A 23,830-nucleotide genomic window follows, 5' to 3' on the forward strand; every position below is an offset into this window, starting at 1 on the left:
TTCATAATGTTTTGTAGGATTGTAACCGCTTGTGTTCTTCCAAACATGGGAAATTATTACTGGTATAGCAGTTTTGTTCACTATTTCCAAAACCCTTAACATACAAAAGAATATAAAGCATCTGGACATGAACACACATTAACATAAACAAGCATTTGCATAAGGCTTGCAAGCATACAGTAAATGGATGACATGGCATTGACAAAATGACTCGGTCAGTGTTTATATCTGTTGAAATTATGAAAGCAGTGTGAAAAACAATTTTAAGAGAGGTTTGTGTCTTGTGTGTCTACTGTGTTGTAGTTCAAGAGAGGAGTCAAACGACAGACACTTGAGCTCACCTTACCATCGACGCTCCTATCACCTCACACAGAATGACAGTCAGGAAGCTGGCGCAGAGCAGAGGTAACACAAATAAAAAAGCAGTCTCTTTGTTAATGCAAATACGACACACCGGTGTCATCCTAGATAATGTCACAAGATGAGGCACAACACAAATTCAGCACTTTATTGATAACATTCTGATTTTATTGATCTTTGATGAGAGAGTATGTGGTATACACTCTGCTACTTAGATTACAGCAGCTGTCTTATTCTGTGTGTATCTGTATGTTTCTGTCTTTGACCCAGTGACCCTGATGATGAGGTGGCCAGCCTTGCATCATCCTCAGGAAACTGTGGTTCTCGTTCTTCTCACAGACTACCGGTTAAGGACTGGAAGACCTCACCACGAGGCTCGCCAAAAGTAAAGAGGAAGACCAAGAAAGATGACAGGTATGAGCATGAAGTATGAGAGTATGAAGTTTGGATGTAATAAAGACAATTAAGCAGATCTGTGACGTGTGTGTGTGACATGTAGTTGAAAGAGTGGTACAAAGTGATGTAGAGAAAAAGTTGAGTTGAGAAACAATGTTTAGCTTGTGTCATTTGATATTTTGAATGCAGCATAAATCCCTAGTGTGAGATAAAAGCAATATAAATAGGAATTAAGATATGCACCGGGCCTCTTGAAATGAGTCACCTGCTGTTCCTATCACAATGAATCAGTCATTTCCATATTTCTTATTACACCCATTCTTAAATGTAAAAAGTCTGTACAAATGATACTTTTTTATTCGTAGAAAATCAGATCTATCTTAAATTGTCTTTTTAAACTTGCTTTAATGATTGATGATGCTGTCAGTAAGTGCATCAGGAAATTGTCAGACAGTCACTTAGGCTTGGTCATAATAGGTTGTTGACTGACAGAGGGAAGAGATTAGTTACACTTAAATTACTGTTAAGATGCAGTTTTATGTGGACTGATTGTCACATCAAGTAGCAAAATAAACAAGACTGCTTTTAATTCATCCCGTAAAGCCACAGTTGGTAAGATTTATGAAAATAATGTTTTGCCATGTTTGCTAAATATATTGGAATTTGCTAGAATCTATTGTGGCGCACCAAAAACAGCCAATCAGAGCGGAGTAGTCTCTGACACAACTGTTAATTATATTAGTCACTGCCCGTGATCTGTGGTCAAACTGTCAAATGAGGCAGTGATGATCAAATATGAGTCGAGATTCTGTTGCTGCATTGCCTGTTTCTCACCTCAGATGTTTTCAGAAGCATATTTTATTGAACTGTGTAGCTATAAAACAAGAAAGTTTGCTGTGGCTGCTGGGTGGTGCTGGGTTTCAGCTCGATTGTTTACAACATGGTGGCAGAGTCACAAAATTTCTCATTTTAAAGCTAACCAATACACTACAGTTTGTTTCTGAAAACATTTGAGGTGAGAATGAGCAATGCAGGGACAGAATCTTGATTCATATTTGACCAGCAGCACTGCTTAGGTTGACAGATTGAGCAGTTCACAAGCAGCGACTTACATAACTGACAGACGTGTTAGAGACTCCTCGCCTCTGATTGGTTTTGATCATGTGCAGAAATGACATTAGAGGAGTTACAAGGTAATGGATTTTTTTCCCACAGATAATCTGTGTCATTTAATGCTGTGTGGACATAATGACAGTTTGAACAAATATGACTTAGTTATTTTATATATGAGTTACCAACTAAAGCTTTAGCAACTGTGGTTATGTGGATTGTCAAGATTAATATTAATATTTGGCTACAGTTAATTGGCTTTCTTCAAGTCTTGGTAATGGAGTCACAAGCCCCTTTTACACTACCTCTTCAAGGCGGGAATTTCCCACCGATGTATCGCCTTGCCATTCTGTATAAATGGTACAATTGCGTAATTGGTGGACAGAGTTGTCTCGCCTTTAAGGTGGCATCAGAGGTAGTAGCAGCACTGAAGCAATGTCTGCAAAAAAGGGACAGCCAGGTGACAGCTGGCAGGACAGGGACCGTGGGTGGGACGGGTGTGATGTTTTGACACCGTGTTGTGTGTACAACCCTTGGGGAGATTTAAAAAGTAGCTACTGCTAGCAGTCAGCAGCTAACTCAAAGAAGAAGAACAGCAACTGAAAATGTCCACAAGCTCACGTTTGTTACATGTCACACTAGAGGCTGACGCTGTTGTGTTTCACGTCATGCCTGTCACGCCTCTTTTGCTTCCCTGATGCTGGCATACTGCCTAAAATCATACAGTGTAGTGGAATAATGCTGACGTTTGGTTCTCTGGTAAAATATAAATGCGGTATAAACACACACATAAACATATAAACAGAAAACCTGATTTGTGTCATTGGTTCAAGTATTATCAATAAAAGTGTTTGCCTCTTCTTTCTCCTTTGTCCTCAGTGAATCATCTCAGTCCAGGCAAATGGACTCTGGTCAGGTAAGGTGATCATAAAACATATTGGCCAGCTTCTTTTATATTCATTGATTGCCACAATGATATCATGAATGGATGAAAAGTTATTTTGTATTTTAAAATTATTTGTACTCTTGGAAACGCATTATAAGTATCTGTAACCATTAATTGATTTTTGGCCACTAGGGGACAGCAAATATCAAAACAAGTGGGCAGATACTGATCCACCAGCTTTTATATTCACTTTCAATCTCTTAGCAAATTATTGTCTACTTATATCAGCATTAAAGTAAAAAAATATTATTTGAGTTTAATTCATTTGTTTCAGCAGCACTTTCCCTTGGTCCACTTTGTCTCCTTTTTCAATTATTGTTTCCATTCCATAGATAAATGCAGAAGTACAGGACGAGTTGTTGATGCTGCTGCGCAGCCAGCAGAGGGAGTTGGCTGAACTGCGAGGACAGATTGAAGCTATGCAGAGCACTATTATGGCCCAAGTAGAGCACGTCCTTACCAACCACCAGGAACAAGAGCGTATCCTTCAGTCTTTTCTGACTCATTGAACTTGTTTTGGTAGTTTCTTCATTTAACATTTCATCACTCATAAAACTTTTTATGAAAAACTTGAGCCAAAGCTTCTCTTCATTAATTCCAGTAAGCACTAACTTTAAAAGTGAGTACACAAGGTCACCTAAGGCTTCAAAGACGGTGGTGTCTACATAATTATATGTATGAATTGTATGAAGTTTTTGTAACAGTACACATGTAGGACTTGATGATGAGCCTTTCACATGATATTCTTGTGAGCCTTGACCTTTCATGACCTCAGAGCGCAGACTAGAGCGAGTTCTGGCAGAGAGTCAGAATCATCAGCAGCAGCTTCAGGAACAACTCAGCCAGCAGCTCAGCCACACCCTCAGCACGGTGCTAACCAACAGAATGGACAAAGTGCTACGAGAGGAGATGAAGAAAACAGTCCCACAAAGTAAGCACACACAAACAAACATCAACAAGGAAAAAAAATCAGCAATCACAGAGTCAGATGTAACAAAGCCGAGCTTTACCCTGCTGAAATGGACTGTATGTAGGAGCAGTTGTCCACATTTGTTACCACACAATGGTTGTATCACAGCATTTTGTTTTTTTGCCAGTTGCAGACAAGGATGACTTTAAGTATAAATCTAAACAGTCTGCATATGTAGCACACTGGTGTCTCCTGTCCTTGGCTTATTTTCTCTAGTCTTTCCACCACCCACTTGCAAATTAATGCTTAGTTCAGGAGACAGAAATCCACAAATCTTCTCTCTTTATCTGTTGTAGCTGTGTCTAAGGTACTTTTAAAATGTGTGCCATTTCTAAGTGACACTTGAAGATGCCTTGTTTTGTATTTCTTCACCTCACTTTCTTTAGTTTGATTACTTCAAGTCTAAGCAAAGCACATTGCTTGGTCCACTTTATCTTGCAGTTCAGACAGCTCTCTGTACTCAATTTATAGCCAAAATTTACTTGCACAGTTTTAGCTGTTTGAGGCATTTTGCAGCAAAGCAGATGTTTGAAGTTTTATGAATGGAATAGCTTATAAGTTATCACCATTGATCTTGGCCCTCTGTGTCTGAAGGAACAGATAGCTGAAACACTGAATTTTATAAGGACATTAACAAAGTGTATTTGATGTGGATTAGTCACAAAAATACCTCTGAAATACCACATTAAGACAATGAGCCCTAGAAGAAGACCATAGAAAAATGCATGTTGTGATGTGTCATTTATCTTATCTGTAAGAAAAGCAATGTTCTAGAAACTGCTGAGAAACCCCCTTATTATCATTATATCTATGAAAACCATACATTTTGTGAGTGCCCAAGATCTCTAGTTTGTGATTGCAAAGTTTCAGGAGGCTGTGATTATCATAAAGGCCACAACAGGTCATTTTATACAGTGATGTCAAGTTTCAAAATGGTCTCACAACAATGAAATGACTGTGATGGAGACTAACATCATTACACATGAATAAAATTGGGCTCATGGAATCCACAAGAGTCAGTCATACCCAATTTATGCAATTCCAGGACTGTTTAGGGACCAAAGTATGCAGAAATATTCAAATACAATAGGCAAAATATCACATTTGTACTGCATGCAAATAAATTGCATGTTTTTTGCCCCATGCTGTATGGGGCTAACATAAAGCTGGCAAGTCTGTAAAAGGGAAACTTGTGCGTACCCACAGAAGCCATTTTTATTCAGATTTCTTAAAGGATAACTTTGGTATTTTTCAACCTGGGCCCTGTTTCCCCATGTGTATGTGTGCGTATGATTGATAGGTACAACTCGTTTTAAAAGTGGTTCAGTATTGAGGGAGGCGGATGTAGCCGGCAGCTGCGAGGTAGATATGGGGGCAAATGCGTCCCGTATAAGTTTGCGCATTAAAAGTCCTTTTTTTCGCCACTGACCGGTTCAGATCGCCAGTGCTATCTCTGTAAATAGCATACTAAGCGTTTCCCTTACCCTTCACTTCCTCTGGGCTGTGTGTGACGTCATCTCGCGAGAGCTTTGCTTGCAGTAAATGTGCGTCTCAGAGACAATTCTAGGTATCAGTATTACATGAATAAAAACATATTAGTTATACATTCTTGATGGATAGTTGACCATTTGGCCCCTGTGGTTTTGGCCGCCTCCTCCAATTTATTTTGGGCACGTGAAAAAAGGTATCCAGCACTGCCCTGTTGATCAGAGGGGGGAAATCCTCTAACGTAGTCACACAGCATTTGGTAGTTTCTGTATCATCCCAGGACACATCGAGACCATGAATATTGGGCAACAGGTCCCACTTGTTGCAACACAGACATTGTTGAACCGGTCAGTGGCGAAAAAAAGCACTTTTAATGCGCAAACTTATACGGGACACATTTGCCCCCATATCTACCGTTTTAGCTCATTTTGCGGCTGCCGGCTGTAACCGCCTCCCTCAATACTGAACCAATTTTAAAACGAGTTGTACCTATGAATCATACGCACACATACACATGGGGAAATAGGGCCCAGGTTGAAAAATACTGAAGTTATCCTTTAAGGTAAGAGGTCAAGGGACCCCTGTGAAAATGTTAGTGTTCCCCAGTGTGTTATTTAGCCCCCTTCCCAACAACCTACCATGACATGGTTGCTACCAATGGGCTCCTTAGGTCTTCTAGTTTCATATGACAACTAATGTCAGTCGAAGTATCTTGCAGTCCTGCGGGTCTCTTAAGTTAATAAGGTTAGTATTGCTGCTGATAACAGTCTGACAGATGGAATTAATACATCCCTGATCTGAGTTAGCAGCAAACACTGGCTGACTAGCAGGCCCTTGTGATTTTAAGTGAATCTTGTGTACTTGCTGTTTTTGCTTTCTTTTATCTTCACAGCGAAACGCAGCACAGAAAAATGGACAGAGTGCACACTAGGCTGTACATCAATAAATTACAGTGTTATTTTCATGCTTGAGATCACCCGAGGCATAAGATGAATTAGATATACTAAAGGCAGCTGAGGTGTGTTGGACTGCCACACTAAAATTAGGCAGTCTGTAGAGAGATGTTTTCTTGCCTCGCCTCTCCTGCCCTCAAATTCAAGAATGAGATGTTCCTGTCTTTTTCCTCCAGGCTTGATCACATTCCTAATTATCAGGGAGTTCTTGCTAATGTGTCTTGCTTATTCTTTCACCTCTCTAGCAATCTCAAAGAGTCTGGAGCCAGTGACAGGTCAGCTGAACAATACAATTGCTGCTAAACTGACCGCTGTGGAGGTCACCCTGAAGGACAATGTCAGCAAGGTGGTCAAATCAAAGGTAAGCAGCTGGCCCTGCATTCTGTCCAATGTGAAATCTTTGTAACATCACCTGCTCCCCTCTGCCCTACTCAATTTACCTTCTTTTTGGTTACAGAATACAACAGATGCAATTGGTCGAGCAGCAGCTGAGGCGATGCAGGGGCCCATCCAAGCAGCCTATAAAGACACCTTCCAAAGCATCGTGCTGCCTGTTTTTGAAAGAGGCTGCCAATCCATGTTCCAACAAATCAACGACAGCTTCAAACAAGGCACACAAGAATGTAAGTCCATTTCAGCTAACATCAAGTTCTGTGGTTTTGTTTGCAAATAAATAATAAAATATAATACAGATATCAAGATATGATGGCGATAACCTCCTGCAATGTCACAGTTTTACTTGCATGCTGTGAAAATAGACTATCCATTCACTCACTACACGTCTAGACATTAAAAGTTTTGGAATGTTTTGACCGTTGTGCTTTTTGAGACACCTTGTATTGGCACTTTCTTTCTGTTAGTTGTTCCCTGTATCTAGCCCTGAAATCAGGGTCTGTTTATCTGGAAGTCTAATTAAATAACCATCTCTTTCAAAAAGCTCAGGGACAGCTTTTGTAACAACGCCTTTTTAGTCTGAGCCAGGGCACTGATGTGTTGATAAGCAGCCTATTTATTCTGAGATTGTGCTCATGCCCACCTCTGTAAGCTGGCAGCTTGGTGTTTTTTAAATGTACCAAGGCTGTCATAATGTGTACAGAGGGGAGACACACACAGTTACCCTGCAGTAAATAGGGAGGCCACAATACCCCTCTGAGCATGTGTTCTCTTGTGAGCTTGTTCCAATTTAAATTTAATCTGTGATCAAATTCAGGGTTTAGCTTTTTGTGTGTAAATATTGACTGTAACTTTGTGAATGCTGCATTGCCTCTGCACTGCCATTCAGCTACTGTGCCAGCCTTCAGCTTTGTCGTTTATGCCCACATTTTCTCTTTGTTGTTGGTGCATAGTTTTTAAGGATGTCCCAATCCATTCTCAAAGACTGGTAATGGGGCCATCAAGGCATTTTTAACTAGCTAGCTACATGGAGCTCATTCCTGTCCTTTGTTTTACGTCAGCTGGTGTTTTTACTTGCGAAACCTTCATGCATAACAACGCAATGACTGCAGCAGCAACTCTCTCTCCTCTCCTCTGCTTGGGTCTTGTGTGTGTAAGAGCAGGGGCTTAGCCCTGCCTGCGGCAATACACCACACACCATAAACGACAGCAAAATGCGGTATAAGACTGTTTTATTTGTTTTATTTACTGAAGTAATGAGCACTCTTTTAATTTCAGCTCAGTGTGAGTCTCTTGTGATGTGCTGTCATCTATAGCACATGGTGTTTCATCACACTGCTCAGACGAGACACAGCTCTTGTGACAACCACACATCACGACACTGCAAATGCAACAAAAACCTCATGAGTAAAAAAGAGTAATATAATAACAGCTTAATCTGCGTAAAACATGTACAGACAACAAAAGTAAACACTCAACGGAATACAGCTCATTCACGTTGGCTAACTCAGACAAGGCTGCACCAAAACAGACACAGGGAATAGTCTACGGACAGAGGAATTACCTCGAGACAGCGACAAGGCCAAAAAGATTTAAAAGAGAGTTTGTGATTTTAAATATCAATATTTTATAAATAATAATAACAAATTAAAAAATATGGAACAGCTAGATGCAGGCAATTTTTTTCTTACTGCATTGCTGAGCTATGCAATAGTCAATCATAGGGTATACATTATATTGATTTTGATAACTTTACTACTTTACTACTACTTTACGTACTTGATGAAGTTTCAGATTAGGACTTCATATATTGGCAGATCAGATCAGGATTTGGGGATTTTCAATGTCATGGCTGAATATTCAGTTGATTTTGACGATGTGGAAAAGTTAGCGAGCTTTCGAAAGATCAATATGACAATAACAATCAGAGTGGCAAAATTAAGCACTTTCAATGGATGATAATTAATGCTGCACATTTTATGTAGGGATTACATTGCAGCCTGTTCAGTCACTGCTGGCTGCAGTGGTTTCTCTGAATACAGGACCAATTTAAAGAATTGTCTCCATTAATCACTGAGACATAAAAACATGGGAAAATAGGGGCCAAGCTGGAAAAACACCAAGTTTCCCTATAAGTTTGATACATGGAATTGCAATAATGTCCCAAGTGTAATATATATGGATACATCATGCAGTGTGCCATAATACATTTTAGATGTGTGTTGACTGTGAATAACATCCACAATCACACAGACTACCTTCATCTGTTGGAGGGAAACCATAAACAACCCAAACATCCTTGCTTCCACTGTCACTGTAATTGTGTTCAGTTCAACACTGTCACCCCAGTTATGGAAGTAGCACTTGAGAGTGCAACACATAAATCAGCTGCTGGGTTTGTCTATAGAGCTTCTGCGCTGGTTGCTCAGTCTCTGTGGTTTTGGCATTACTGCTGCCCTTTCACATTACACTGAGCCAGTTTATAATGTGTTTGCTTATGTTAGGAGGAGGAGGAGGAGAACAACTGATTTTCTGTTGACTTTCATCTTTGCAGACATCCAACAGCTTGAGACCCATGTGAAGAACAGAAAGCAGAGGGAGCAGGAGTCACGAGACCCCATGATTGGCCAGCTCCAGCAGATGATCGACAGCTTCCAAAGCTCCACTGATCAGCTGGCCAATAACATCACAGCTAACGTCCGGGCAGACGTCCAGCACCAGATCCAGATGATGGTGGGAAAGTATGTATCCAACTGTCCCTCATTGATCACACTGTTTGCCACTTGTGATCAGAAAGTTGTAACTGAAACCTTTTTTTTTTTTTTTTTATTGTGTCAGATTTAATAGAAGTGAATCTTCTCTGAACCTTTCACACTTTCTGTCCTGTTTTCTTTTCTCTGCCATTTAACTTCATTTACATATATGATCATGCTGTAATTAGACACAGCATGTCTGCGCTCATCAAAACAATTTTTAATTCTAAAATAAATTTAAAATATAACTCTGATGGTGCCCACTTAGCACTGTGAAATGTAACCATCAAGTTTTATAGGAATCCTGCTGTTAACTGGTATTACCTGCGGTGGCTGATCTGATAGCATTGATTGACATTCCAGGCAGATATTTTGAATATCAGATATGCATATCAGCAGATGCCTGTGCCAGCAGCCCTGGCCTTATTCACTGCCTATTGAGCTGGTGCATAATGGGCTGGAGAGTAGAAACAAGCAAGGCTTAATCCTGGGGCTAATGTAAGAACATAAATTCGATCGAGTCTCTTGTTCCCTCTGCAATTAATTTCATGGCCTCTAGAGTTTATAGATTTGTCGGGGGCGGAGCAGAGAGAAAGTAGTTGGCCAACTTAAACTTTAAAATCTTGAAAAGGAAGTGACAGCGCCGGATTGTGCAGAGCCAGATTTTTTTCTTTGCTCAGAGATTCAGATAGCTTGTATGTTAAGTACATCAATTCAATCAAACCTTGTGCCAACATAGAGACATGATTACACTCACAAAAAGTGATTGAATGCCAGTTTGTTGATGTAGCCAGCCTGCTGCAGTGCAGGATAGTGCTTGAAAATGTATGTAATGGGGAGGATTACCCTTCCTCTCATGTTTCCTTTCTGTCCTTTTCCTCCACAGTTTGCAGGAGTCTATTCTTAGCCACGTGCAGCGAATTGTCAAAGGGGAGGTGAGCCTGGCAATGAAGGAGCAGCAGGCAGTGGTGACCTCCAGCATCATGCAGGCAATGAGGTCGGCAGCTGGCACGCCCGTCCCCACAGCACACCTAGACTACCAGACACAGCAGGCCAACATCCTGCAGCTCCTCCAGCAGGGCCAGCTCAACCAGGCTTTCCAGCAGGTAACACACACACACACACACGGATATAACCAGGTGTATCAGTGGACATATTGCAGCCTCTGAGGTTGAACTGTTTTTCCCAACTGTGAATAAATGCAAACAGCTTGTCATCATGCACAGATAACGTGTATGTTCACACAAAAAATTCCCACCAGGACAGTGAGGCCCAGAATGCCAATATGCTGCAACTACCTTCTACTGTCTCCTTTTTGCAGACACCAGTAGTGCATTAGCTGTGCTGCAGACACTCCTGCATTTTCTCCTAAATATCTTTGTATCTGAATCTACCCTAAGCGGCTGCCAAAAACTCTCTTCCCATCCCCACTTTTTCCTTTTTTCAGCTGTTTGTCATCCTCCATGTGTATGTGCATATAGCTCAGTTCTTAACCCATGGACTTTTTGTTTGACACTTGAAACCACCAGAATGGTCTGTCTGAGCTCATACTTTAGTCAAAACCCCTGACTTACTTGCATGCTTAGTAGGAGTGTACATCACAAATTTCACCGAGATACAGTAATGTATCAGTCTTTTGACAACAATTAAATATTTGCTGATATCACAAACTCTGGCACAATGTGACACATGTCAGTTCAAGGGCCTGTGATTGATACATGACAATATTTGTAAATCTCCGCATTGTCTTTTTCTTGGCTGCATTCCATTGTCTCCCTGGTGCTAGGCTGCTAACACTGTTAAGAGTGTTTAGGAAGGAGGTGTGCTTGGATAGTAATGGTGACACAGATTGGCCATGGGAATTTCAAAATTCAGGCATGTCTCAAAAATGACACTATATATTGATGTTGGATCGTTGGTGGTGTGGAAACCTTACCTTACCTTATTACATTAAGATGTCAACAAGCAACATAAAAGCAAAAATTGTACTATCTTTACAGACATTGCTCTGGATACTTTTAGAAGTAACATACAACGGGGCGTCAGTGGCTTAGTGGTAGAGCAGGCGCCCCATATACACGGCTGTTGCCACAGCGGCCTGGGTTCGACTCCAGCCTGTGGCCCTTTGCTGCATGTCACTCCCACTCTCTCTCCCCCCTTCACACTTAACTGTCCTATCCATTAAAGGCAAAATGGCCCAAAAAATATCTTTAAAAAAAAAGAAGTAACATAGAACCACTAAAGAGGACGCAGCTTTGGTCAAAATCTTTCTGCTTTAAAGCTGGTAGACAAGTCCTTTCTTCAGGAATTCCACTGCGACTGTACAGGAATGTTTTTCTATAGATTTATTGGAGTGAAAAAGATATTTGAATTTGCGTTTGAGTGTGCAAAGATTTATGACAACAGTTTAATTTGAATGTAATGCCTTTTCTCTTACTTCCCTTGCAGGCTCTGTCAGCAACAGATCTGAACTTGGTCTTGTATGTGTGTGAGACCATCGACTCTCAGCAGGTGTTTGGTCAGCACCCCTGCCCTCTCAGCCAGCCCGTGCTGCTGTCGCTCATCCAGCAGCTCTCCTCCAACCTCTCAACCCGCTCTGAGCTCAAAATCAGGTGAGGCTGTTTTACTTATGCTGTTTTTTGCACAGTGTGTGATTTTTACACTTACTTGCATCCACAGTAACACTAATCCCTGCTTAAAGATTACACAGTTTTCCTCTTGGGTCAGAGTTAACATTTGGTGGGTAATTTGTAGATGAATGAAAACACAATGTGGATTCCAACATATGAGGTTTTTGCAGTTGAGATACAACCTTTTATGACAATAACAAAAGCCTGTCTTTTTTTAAACACGGAGATGCCGCGGTAGAGCTGCAATAAAGACCTTTCATTTTACAAACCCAAACAACACTGGCATCACGCTGCCCCAGTGTGTAATTGGAGATTGCATGTCAGCATTCCTGAAGCAAAAGAGGTGTGACGGGCGTGACATTTATGACAACAACCTCGGACTCTATTGTGACATAAAACATATGTTTCTGTCAGTGTTTTCTAAATAATAACAATGGCATGACATGGCAATAACAGTCATTTACCGTCCCTGTTATACGGCTATAGATCTTGTCCTCGACTCAAAAGGGTAAGGAGCTCCCGCACCTCATTGCTGCTGTTCTTCTTCTTTGAGTTAGTTGCTAACTGCTGCTATGTGCAATCTCCTGCCAATGGGTTGTATTCATAACATGCCTTAAAAATGTCACACCTGTCAAGTCCTGCCGGCTGTCCCTTGTACACAGATGTCGATTCGGTGCTGTTAATACCTCCGCTGCCAGTTATAAAGGCGAGGCAGCTCTGTCCCTCCATTCTGCACCTTTTATACAGAACGGCAAGGAGGAATAACGACGCAACATTCCTGCCTTGATCAGGCAATGTAAAAGAGGCTAATGGCTTGAGATGCTTCATAATAATGAATGTTAGTAAGCTGAAGTCTTCCCTATGCTTGTACTAGGACATCAAAATAATGACAGCGATATTGAGTGAAACAGTCGCTCGGCATTAAACCAGCCGACCTCAACTATAAGAAATCTTTGTGCGGCTGCAATACAGCATTTAAAAGCATAACAACAAACAAACGTGTTTTCATGTGTATACACGTAGTGAGAGCTGAGGGATGATGAAGGAAGTCTGGGTACAGTATTAGCCTTGTCTCTTTATTGACACAGCACATCAGATCCACTCCAGTCTCACTTTACAGCTTGGAGTAATTACAGAATTATTGATAATCTGCTGCATCTTTAATGAGGAAAAAAATATTTTTTGCACATAAAAGAATGCAGGATTTGTAAATATTGACACATGAACAGGCCTGTCAGGAAAATTACGTCATCGACTTATTAAGGTCAGCAAGAATGATCAAGGTCATATCTATCTATCGTACAATATTTTTGTTGTGTTTACATGTGTGTTTATCTACATAAGAATGTCACCAACATTTAAGTCGACGTAATGCCACAATAAAAAGCAGCATTTGGCTACTGGTATATAACCTGCTAAGGAATGATTCTATGCCTCTGTGCCAAATGTTTAAAAGTTATTTAAGTGCAGTTTTTGTGAACAGAGCCTGGGAGTTTATTTTATTTATTGTTTTGATTATATGGTTTTAGGTTATTTATCTATTCCCCGAATATTCTTAGGAATTAAAGTTTGTCGCTCTTTGAATGGGTTTACATGCATCATTATGCTATTATATTATCATTACATTAGTGGAACAAAATGGTCTTAAATTGACAATTATATTGTTTATCATAGTTATTGTCCTTCAAAAATAGTTATCATGACAGGCCTACAGATGAAATACATGCATCAATTGAAAATAATGAAAGTACTGCTAAATTTTACCTGTATACTTTTCATATTACTTTCAGTATGTTGTCTCACACCATTGTAGTTTGATGTAAGACCTGTCTGGCAATGCAGCAGGCATAACTTGGCTTTAATCAAAAACCTGTGAGCTGTATAAGCTTACTTCTTCCCAAAATGTCTTCATTTTAAGTCCGTTTTCTCTCAAAGCAAGAGAACAAGTTTGGAATTGCATCACACGCCTCCTCTTGCACACAAGCTGGATCCCGGGCTAATGTCGATCTGTAACAAAGCCAGTCTTTGCCTAAACTTTTGCTCCCCATCTCATCTCCATTGTATGCCCATTATTCCTCGTCTCCTGAGTGTTACATGGTGCTAAACTGCTGACCCCATCACCCTGCTCCGTCTGTAGCCCTGCTCCATGGCTGTCCAGGGAGCACAGATGATCCTGTGAATAGCTTCACAAGTTTTAGATGCTCTCTATCGTTCTGTTCTTTCTGTGTCCTTGTATGTCTTATCCTGTTGTTCACTCTTGCACTCCTGTTTGTTTTTTCCTGTTGTTTTACAGAAAAGTGTGTTGTGTTCTGTAATTCTCAAGATGCATGCGGACATGTCTCCTCAGAGAGCCCCTACCTCTCTCACTCCATGTCCTAATCTCTTAGAAACCCTTGCATCCCCTCTCCTTTGGTTCGTGTCTCCCCCAGTAAACCTCTTTCTCTATCGGAGTCCCTTTACAGCACTGCTCTGTGTCTGGATCACCTGTCTGGTTCTGCGTTTATGTTGCAGCTGCCTACTGCTGCTAATACGGCCCTCTGGTGCCCCTCTGTGCCATCTAGAGAGAGAGAGAGGGAGAGAGAGGGAGATGACGGCAGAAGGATGTGGTTCAGTCTGAGGCATTGTTAGGACAGAGCACGGTTGTGGTTGGATGGGTTGTGGTGTGAGGGAGTTCAGTAGATAGAATCAAAACAGGATAAATCACAAAACTTCTTCACATCTTCTCACTCGTGCCTACTTTAATGGCAAATTGTATTTGAGCCACGCAGGAAAACTCTGTGCCCTAATGGAAGTCAATTAATATTGGGATAAGACAAAAACTACAACAATTATAAGGTATATTTTAGAAGGCTTTGCACAAGATAAAAGAGCCCTCGTTTTCTTTACTCTTGATTGTTAGTATCTTTGAGGAATCCATGAAAGATTCGCAAAGAGAAACAAAAGCAACGGATTGTTAGGACCAGAGAAGATCATTAGCAGGATCGTTAGCTGGTTTTGAAGAACACATTAGTGTTGAAATGGATGCAAGAATGATGTGAACTGAGGGAGCATGAAAAGGAATATAATGTACAGTGCCCTCCAAAAGTATTGGAACAGTGAGTCCAATTCGTTTACTTTTGTTGTAGACTGAAAACATTTGGGTTTGACATCAAAAGATGAATATGAGACAAGAGATCAACATTTCAGCTTTTATTTCCAGGTATTTACATCTGGATCTGATACACAACTTAGAAGATAGCATTATTTGTAATGGAACACAACATTTTTAGGTGAGCAAAAGTATTGGAACATATAAACTTAAAATAGATTAAAGTGAATGAGACTTAATATTTAGTTGCAAATCCTTTGCTTTCAATAACTGCATCAAGCCTGTGACCCATTGACATCACCAAACTTTTGCATTCTTCTTTTGTGATGCTTTTCCAGGCTTTCACCGCAGTCTCTTTCAGTTGTTGTTTGTTTTGGGGGGTTACTCCCTTCAGTCTCCTCTTCAGCAGGTAAAATGCATGCTCTATTGGGTTTAAGTCTGGAGACTGACTTGGCCAGTCTAAAACCTTCCACTTCTTGCCCCTGATGAACTCCTTTGTTGTTTGGGCAGTGTGTTTTGGGTCGTTATCTTGCTGCATGATGAAGGATCTCCCAATCAGTTTGGTTGCATCTTTCTTTAAATTAGCAGACAAAATGTTTCTGTAGACTTCAGAGTTCATTTTCCTGCTGCCATCATGTGTTACATCATCAATGAAGATGAAAGAGCCCGTCCCAGAAGAATCCATGCAAGCCCAAGCCATGACATTACCTCCACCGTGTTTCACAGATGAGCTTGTATGTTTGGGATCATGAGCAGATCCTTTCTTTCTCCAAACTTTCGCCTTTCCATCACTTTGGAAAAAGTTAATCTTTGTCTCATTAGTCCATAAAACTTTTTCCCAGAATTTTTGAGGCTCATCTCTGTCACCTTTTGGCAAATTCCAGCCTGGCCTTCCTATTCTTCTTGCTAATGAGTGGTTTGCATCATCTGGTGTAGCCTCTGTACTTTTGTTCATGAAGTCTTCTGCGAACAGTAGATTGTGATACCTTCACTCCTGCCCTCTGGAGGTTGTTGCTGATGTCACTAACAGTTGTTTTAGGGTCTTTCTTTACAGCTCTCACAATGTTTCTGTCATCAACTGCTGATGTTTTCCTTGGTCTACCTGTTTGACGTCTGTTGCTTAGTACACCAGTGGTTTCTTTCTTCTTCAGGACATTCCAAATGGTTGTACTGGCTATGGCCAATGTTTGTGCAATGGCTCTGATTGATTGTCCATCTTCTCTCAGATTCACAATTGCTTCTTTTTCACCCATAGACAGCTCTCTGGTTTTCATGTTGGTTCCACCTCTAAATGCAGTCTGCACAGGCAAAACCTATCGTACCCAATCTGAAACTGAGCTCTGACATTCAGTGCTATTTATTGTTTGAATAATCAATGTAATTGGGAGACACCTGGGCAACAAAACACACCTGTCAGTCACATGTTCCAATACTTTTGCTCTCATGAAAAATGGGTGGGTTCAAACAAAAGGTGCTATCTTCTAAGTTGTGTATCAGATCCAGATGTAAATACCTGGAAATGAAAGCTGAAATGTTGATCTCTTGTCCCATATTCATCTTTTGATGTCAAACCCAAATATTTTCAGTCTACAACAAAAATAAAGGAATTGGCCTCACTGTTCCAATACTTTTGGAGGGCACTGTATGTCTTTTTTTAAGTGTTGGAAAGGGTTGGACACAATTTAGTTAGCTGATTATTTCCTGTAAGACATAAACTAACTAGTCAGTATCTGTGGTGTTCTGTGCAGTGACATTAAATGTCATAAAGAGTGTGTTGGCAGTGTTATGGGGATTTGATAGGCTTGTAATGTGTGTGTGTTGAGGGGAACTCTGGCTAGAGGCCAGCTGGCAATGTGGGAACAGCTCTAATGCTAGACTGGGATCAGGTAATGCTCCGGATGAGGAGATGAATGGTCATTTAAACTGTAAAGACACAGGGCGGAGGAGCAGGACAGAAATAGAGCACCGCTGGACAGTCTGACCACCAGATGTCTGACTAAAACAATTAATTGAGCCGTTAAATGTAGTGTGGTCTGAGTGGGAGGACAGGACACAGGTGACAGTGGCATAACTCAATTTCTGCTGTGGTATTTGAGCGAAAAACACAAGGTGCACACTTACACAGTCGGCAGGCAGCCAGGAAGGAGATCAAGGACGGCGCTTGACATTCAAACTGCGAAAGATAGTTCAGACAGAAGCGGACGTTCTTTCTGTCCCCTGCAACTGCTCAAAGGGCCACAAACACAAATTCTATGCAAGTTAAGCTCGTAGTGCTTTCAAAGCTGAATGAATGAAGTTTCAGGTTGTAGTCATGAAAGTATCTTTCATTTTGTCATTTTATTCACGTAGGACAAACTTAACCATGGCCTCTTGTGCAGACTTAATTTTTTATTATTCTGTTTTTTTCTTGAGCTAAATTCTGCCTGTTCTTCCTGCTTATACCTGCAGTAGATAACCGAGAGGTGAAGTCCCTCTGCTTCAAGTGTCCCCCATGGGACCTTATTTCAGAAGAAATATTGGTGGTAGTCAGTGGAGAGACAAATATTTTTTATCCAGTTTGAATTGTGCCAACAATGAACAACAAATATGATGCTTGTTAATTTAAAATATATTTTTCAAGTTAATAAAGTCACAGTTTGTCATAGTACTATCTAGTTTTGTGCAAAAGCATTCAGTGAACTACATCTCTCATCTCACATGATATACGTAACCAACACCAGCTAGCTAGCTAGGTGACTTAGCTATGTTCCACGCACAAATGTTACGTTATTTACCTGATATGTTTTATCCAGCAACTCTCGGTCTCTTTATCAGACAGCAAGCAAAAGAACGGGCAAGACCCCTTGCTAATGTGAAAATATGTCTGTACAAAACACACAGGCCTTGTAGCTTCAGCAAGAGAGAGAAATTTTAACAGTCTACTTCAACAATTTTTAGGGGTGCACGATAACTATCGCGCCGATAATTATCGGGCTGATAACAGGAAATTATTACGTCATTCCAAGTCCGATATCATGACGAATAGCCCCAATAACATATATAATTTTGTCAGCATGGCAGTGCCCCGCTCCCACTATGAGACCTGAATGGCCTGCAGTGAATGCTGCATTCAAGTGACGTCGGCATAATCAGAAAAACTCTTTCTGACTGGGAAAATTCAAGAATACCCCCTCATGTCGGAAAACAACTCGTTAACTCGGTCATAATTTCACACAGACGCGCACACTCTCTCTCTTTTTCACACACACACACACACACACACACACACACACAGATGCGCACACTCTCTCTCACACTTTGCACGGTATACTGGTACCAACGGTAGACCGTGGCACTAAAACTCCACAGTACATATCAGTGTTTCCACTACATTCATTTAGCAGTGGCATGTCGCCGCTGCTAAATTATTGCCGCCACTGCTGCTCCTTCAAAATATTTTTGCAAATGCACCACCACTCTGAGACATCTGTGCACTTGCACAGCGCAGCAGCCAGTATAGTGAGGAGAGCAGCGGCGAGGGGAGTGGGGGAAGGCTCCTATTTAGGGATGCACCGAATATATTCGGCCGAATATTGCAAATAAACACACATTCGGTATTCGGTGGAATAAGTGAAAAGCAAGGCCGAATAATAGAGGCGTGTTTTGATAACGCAATCAAACAGCGTGCGGTGACGGACAGTGTGGCGATAAACAGTAACGGCGAATCCTGCCGGTTGTGGGTTGAACGGGGGTCACAGACATGGACAGGAATACGTATTCCTGTCAAATAAGGTGGCGCATTATAACGGCTTACCGGCGAAGAAGTCCGGCTCCAGGTGAATAACTTGTTGTCATGACTGCCCAAAAGTACCTGAACAGCTGAGCCATGGGGGCACACAGTATGTGGCGTATCAGAGGAGAAACTTTAGGGACTGTTCGTTACTTATGAAGGGACTAGTCAGGGGAGGAGGGTGGCTGGTTGATTTTTATTTATTTTATTTTGATCCCCCCTATGTTAATCACTTATTGATGCTGTTTTTGAAGTATGAATAAGTCAATAAGTAATTTATTCCTTTGAAATATCATTGACGTATTATAGAAAATTGATTATCGTTTTATAAATGACAAAAGGCACATCTGCCTCATTTTTGCTGTGGTATAGTGATACTGTCACTGGTATTGTACCGTGGGTCCCAATTTTGGTACCGTGACAACACTATCTCAAACACACACAGACTCTGTATCTCTGTCTCTCTCTCTCTCTGTCTCTCTCTCTCTCTCTCTCCCCTAATATGAGATAAAAGAACAACTGAACCCCATTTACCTCAGTAAAAAAGGTATTCATTTGAATGGAACCATAAGCCAAAATTCTTTAAACTTATTTTTTGTTACTATGGAATGCACTTTTTCAGTTTGTTTACATAGACAAGTCTAACTTGTTCAGTGCAATCATTTTCTATATATATAAATTTTTTTTTGAACTTCTGGAATGAACTTTTTCAGTTTGTAATCCCGATGCATGTATTTGCATCAGTTCAAGGGGCCTTTATTTTTATATCAGTAAGTAATGCACCTTATTTAAATTGATGTTCATTTGAGATATCAAATAGTTTTTTTGTTTGATATCTTTTCGAAAATGTTTGAGATGCTTGCCAATGGTTTTTCATTGGAAAAAATAAATATCTCTTCATTTAAAGAGTCAAAACTGTTTTGGTTTTGTTCGTATTGATGTCATGATCTTAGGTACATATATATATATATATATATATATATATGTATATATATATATATATATATATAATGTATATGTGTGTGTGTTACCGGTTATCAGTTATTGGTATCGGCCTTTAGGAGCTGAAAGTTATCGGTTATCGGTTTAAAAGAAAAGTTATCGTGCATCCCTAACAATTTTATTACAAACTGAACCTTTTTTTTACTTGTAAAGTTAATAAGGCCTTAAAAGTTATTAAGTAGTCTTAAATTTGAATTTGTGAGGTCTTAATTACCACAATAATTTTTTCAAAATTGAGTTATTCTTTTGTCAAAATGAGTCAAACTTTGAATCTTTGAGCCTATACCTGAACCAAATACTGTTTATTACTTCATACTTGCACTTACCTGAGTCCGAGGTTGTCACTTGCACTTACCAAAGTGTACATTAGCCTAACTCTAACAACCATATTCCTACATAAAGGTTACCTCTGCATGGGACTATACATATACTGCTTACCTTTATACTCACCTGCAATGCTTGAATGAAATCAATGTTGATTTGTCGTTTGATAAAAGATTATCTTGAAAAGGCCCACAACCCAACGCGACGCTGTAGCGGCGCGCATTCGGTGCGACGGGCTTGTTTTTTCGTCCGGCGCACAGCTCCATGGACCTGCTTCTCCCTACGGTGTTGGGTCAGATCCGTGTTCCCCCTCGGGCTGTGCCTCTCCTACTGTTTCCCACGGAGCTCTGCCCCATTTGAAAGGTGAAGGAAGCCCGTATGTGGAAAGATGTCGCCTCCGAGATGTAGAATGTGTATTACAGAAGAGAAACACACATTTCAGGACCACTGACTTGTATCATCAGAACAGACATGTCCTGTGATTTTCAGCCTCCTTTCATATTTAATAGAGGGGGGACAATACCTGACAGTAATATTCTCAGCTGTCAGAATGTGCCTGCTGTAAAGGATAAATATAATCATAGAAGGCTGAAAATCACAGGACATGTCTGCTTCCTTTCATATTTAATATAGGGGGGGACCTTATCTAAAAGTACAGCTGGCAAGTTTCGCCCCTGCCACAGGCCTTTGCCACCTTGGTCTCGAAAAAACCCCAGGGAAAACCCTATGTGCCTGACTAGAAATGTGTCTTTTTTGCCTTCATTATCTGATGTGTCTGTCCCTCTGTGTCCCTGCTCAGCTACCTGGAGGATGCAGTGATGAACCTGGACCACGGGGACCCGCTGACAAGAGACCACATGTCCTCCGTGCTGGCCCAGGTTAGGCCGAAGCTCTTTACCTTCTTGCAGCAGGACCCCCACAGCCCGCTCAGCAAGAGGGCGCGGCGCCTAATGATGATGCTGCAGGGTCTCGTCAGCCACTAGTCCTACATTTAAAAAATGGTGCAGGAGAGTCGTTTCCTCAGAGTTGCAGATCATGAGTCCATTTTTGTTATGAGTCCACGAATGTTTCAGAGAAAAGAGCAACAAGGACAACTTCACCCTACTCTGTTTTGGAGCTGAGGCTTGGACATGTTGTTGGTTGGTGAGGGAGGACAAGGGCTCCTAAATGACTGAGTTTGAAACACCTTGTTTGGTTCAAGAAGGTTCCCTCCCACCCATCTGTCCCTGAATTCAGCTCTTTCCCCCATTCCATTTGTTCCTATTCCTCCCCCTGCTCTGCCTGCACCAGTTAAGTGTCAAGTTAGGAAGTAGAAGCTTGTTTTGTTTGTTTTCTCCTGGAAATACCTTCAATGCAAGACAATAATGGTCTGGACTACTCTTCAGTTCACTGTAGATTCCTCCAGACCTTCGTTACTGCTGCTTTTTCCCCGCAAGAGGCATTCTGGTTGTGTCTCTCATCCTTTCATCCCCATCGAGAAACAGAAGACTCTCAGAAACAACAGCAAGAGAGCCTGAAATTTCATGTTGTCCCCGTCTCCCAGACACATCATACCTGACACTCCTTTGATGCCACTTCATCCAAATGTGCATAAGACTCAAAGAATGTTCAGCCGAGTGGTCCGCAAGACCAAACATCGCTGTGTTTTTCAGTTTTTTTTTCTGTTCTACTGTGTTCCTCTGACCCGTCAGTCAGACATGTTAAGTTTTGGGATACTGAACAAGCTGTGATGCAGGGGCTACTTCTGAGCAACAGAAGGAACGAAAGTATGCTAAAAGAAGACATGTTTTGCCTCAAAATGTCGCCTTGTATCTTGGCCTTAGAAGCAAACAGCAGGCTTGGACACATTTTTTTTCCCCCAATACAGACCAGCATCCTCGCTAGAGCCAACTTGGAATTCAGTTGCTGCAGGATTACGCTGTCCTCAGTTCAGGTTTTTTTAAACATCCAAGCTAATCCCGGCAACCAAAAGTATGTAACATTCAAAGCCATTTTGTGTTGGTGGCATTTTTCCTTTCAGTTATTTTTTAATAGGTTGGAGACGACAACCTCGCCAGGCCAAATCTGTCTCAGCGCTTTGAAGAGGATCAACATGCTGAATTGTTTTACGAAGTTAATTGAATTTGTTCCTGCGTTGGTATTCAGGATGAAAAGCATATTTCTTACTTTTTTCCATCTGGCCTTGTTTTTACAAATCATTCTAATGAGGGTCTCTGAAGGATACAAATAAGATTAAAGGATGTGAAGTAACATTTTTGAGATGTGACAAATATTTGTGGGGGTCCTCCAGGCTGAAAAGAATTCCCCTTTAAAATCTGAAATGTTTGGAGCCCAACATCGAGTTTGGCAGCCGTCCATGTGTACAGCTCTGTCCTGTAAATTAATCAGACCTCTCCCTGTGTTTCCTTCTGTACGTCTGTCCCTTTTTTATATAAACATTTAGCATTTGTAAGACTTGTATACTTGCTTTAAGAGTTGTCAAACTAGTTATAATACATAATAAAAACACTTCCTAAACATAATTGTTACTGATGATGTTATTTTATCAGGCTATTCCAAATAATGTTTGTGAATTTAACGTGCAGTTACTGATCATAGGCTCTAGGAGGCAGCACTTAGTTGGACTGCAGATGTTCACCCTCCTTGTCATTTAGGTTTTGGATTCAGAAATCATTCCTGCTCTTACAGTATCTTCTTTTACCAAACATTGAAAAGCCTGCACCTGTCTGTTCATCTTCAGAGTGTGTTGAAAGTGTATGATAATTTATGTACAGCCCATTTACACACACATCATAGTTTAAGTGCAGGGTGACCACACTGTTTTGCTGATTGTAAAATAAAAGTTCTGTTAATTTGATCTCTGTGTTTAGATTCTGTTAAGTTGGATTTGTCTAGCAAGTGCCTTATTGTACTCTACATGTTTTACTCCAACATTTGATCCCATTTGGGCCTTTAGACAACTTGTTTGAGCATTATCCCACAGCAGTTCCTTTTTAGTTTTACAAGCGTTTATGTTGTTGGATCTGACGTAAGGCTCAAACAGCACAGCAGGGGAGAATCTTTGTGTTCTGTTTGCAAACATTTGACTACCAAGACAGCTGATTGAGAAAGATATTTGAATGCTCATGAAACAGAGAGCGGTATTATTTTGACTACTGCCACCTTCACCTTTGAGTCACAGACCGCAGTTCATTGTCCTCTGAGCAGAAGGACAGGTTGACTCCTGCTTTGCCCTGAGTGGGAGCTGTGTGTGAGAACCAGCTGAGGTTTGTGTGGATATTGTTTTTTCGGTTTGCACTCTGTTCATTTCCCTCTGCTTGGATGCTTATGTTGTATGTTTTACAGTTTATTTTACCCTAAACATTTTGGAATAAAAAAAAGACTTGTTCACTTTATTGTGTCATTATTCGTCCTGTTTTTGCAGAAAACAGTCCTGACCTAAAGTTCAAGTGAGCTGCTTTAGTGTTGAGCAGTCTGTTCCCTCCGCAGGCAATGTTAGAACAGCGCCATTCCCTGAAGATGGGGACTCAGGGCCTTGCTCGTGGGCACTTCAGTGACCCACAGTGGTGGAAAGAAACTAAATACATTTCATAAGTGTGGCTCTTTGCACAATTTTGAGGCACTTGTGCTCAAGTATTTCCATTTAAT

At 40.9% G+C, this 23,830-nt stretch overlaps 1 protein-coding gene across 2 annotated transcripts in view; it reads left to right on the plus strand.

Annotated features, from left to right (window-relative positions):
• edc4 (enhancer of mRNA decapping 4) overlaps positions 1–21,463 on the plus strand; it is a 34,560-nt gene extending 13,097 nt beyond the window's left edge. For both annotated transcript variants that reach the window (XM_033635224.2, XM_078168197.1), the window contains exons 20-30: positions 304–405; positions 631–774; positions 2,746–2,782; positions 3,145–3,292; positions 3,588–3,743; positions 6,469–6,584; positions 6,681–6,846; positions 9,171–9,357; positions 10,256–10,475; positions 11,818–11,981; positions 20,982–21,463. In XM_033635224.2, the coding sequence (XP_033491115.2) occupies positions 304–405; positions 631–774; positions 2,746–2,782; positions 3,145–3,292; positions 3,588–3,743; positions 6,469–6,584; positions 6,681–6,846; positions 9,171–9,357; positions 10,256–10,475; positions 11,818–11,981; positions 20,982–21,165 (1,624 nt within the window). In that variant the 3' untranslated portion in view covers positions 21,166–21,463. The remainder of the gene's footprint in view (positions 1–303; positions 406–630; positions 775–2,745; positions 2,783–3,144; positions 3,293–3,587; positions 3,744–6,468; positions 6,585–6,680; positions 6,847–9,170; positions 9,358–10,255; positions 10,476–11,817; positions 11,982–20,981) is intronic.
• Positions 21,464–23,830: the final 2,367 nt, after the last annotated feature.

Source organism: Epinephelus lanceolatus, chromosome 5 (assembly GCF_041903045.1).
Source record: "Epinephelus lanceolatus isolate andai-2023 chromosome 5, ASM4190304v1, whole genome shotgun sequence".
Lineage (NCBI taxonomy): Eukaryota > Metazoa > Chordata > Actinopteri > Perciformes > Serranidae > Epinephelus > Epinephelus lanceolatus.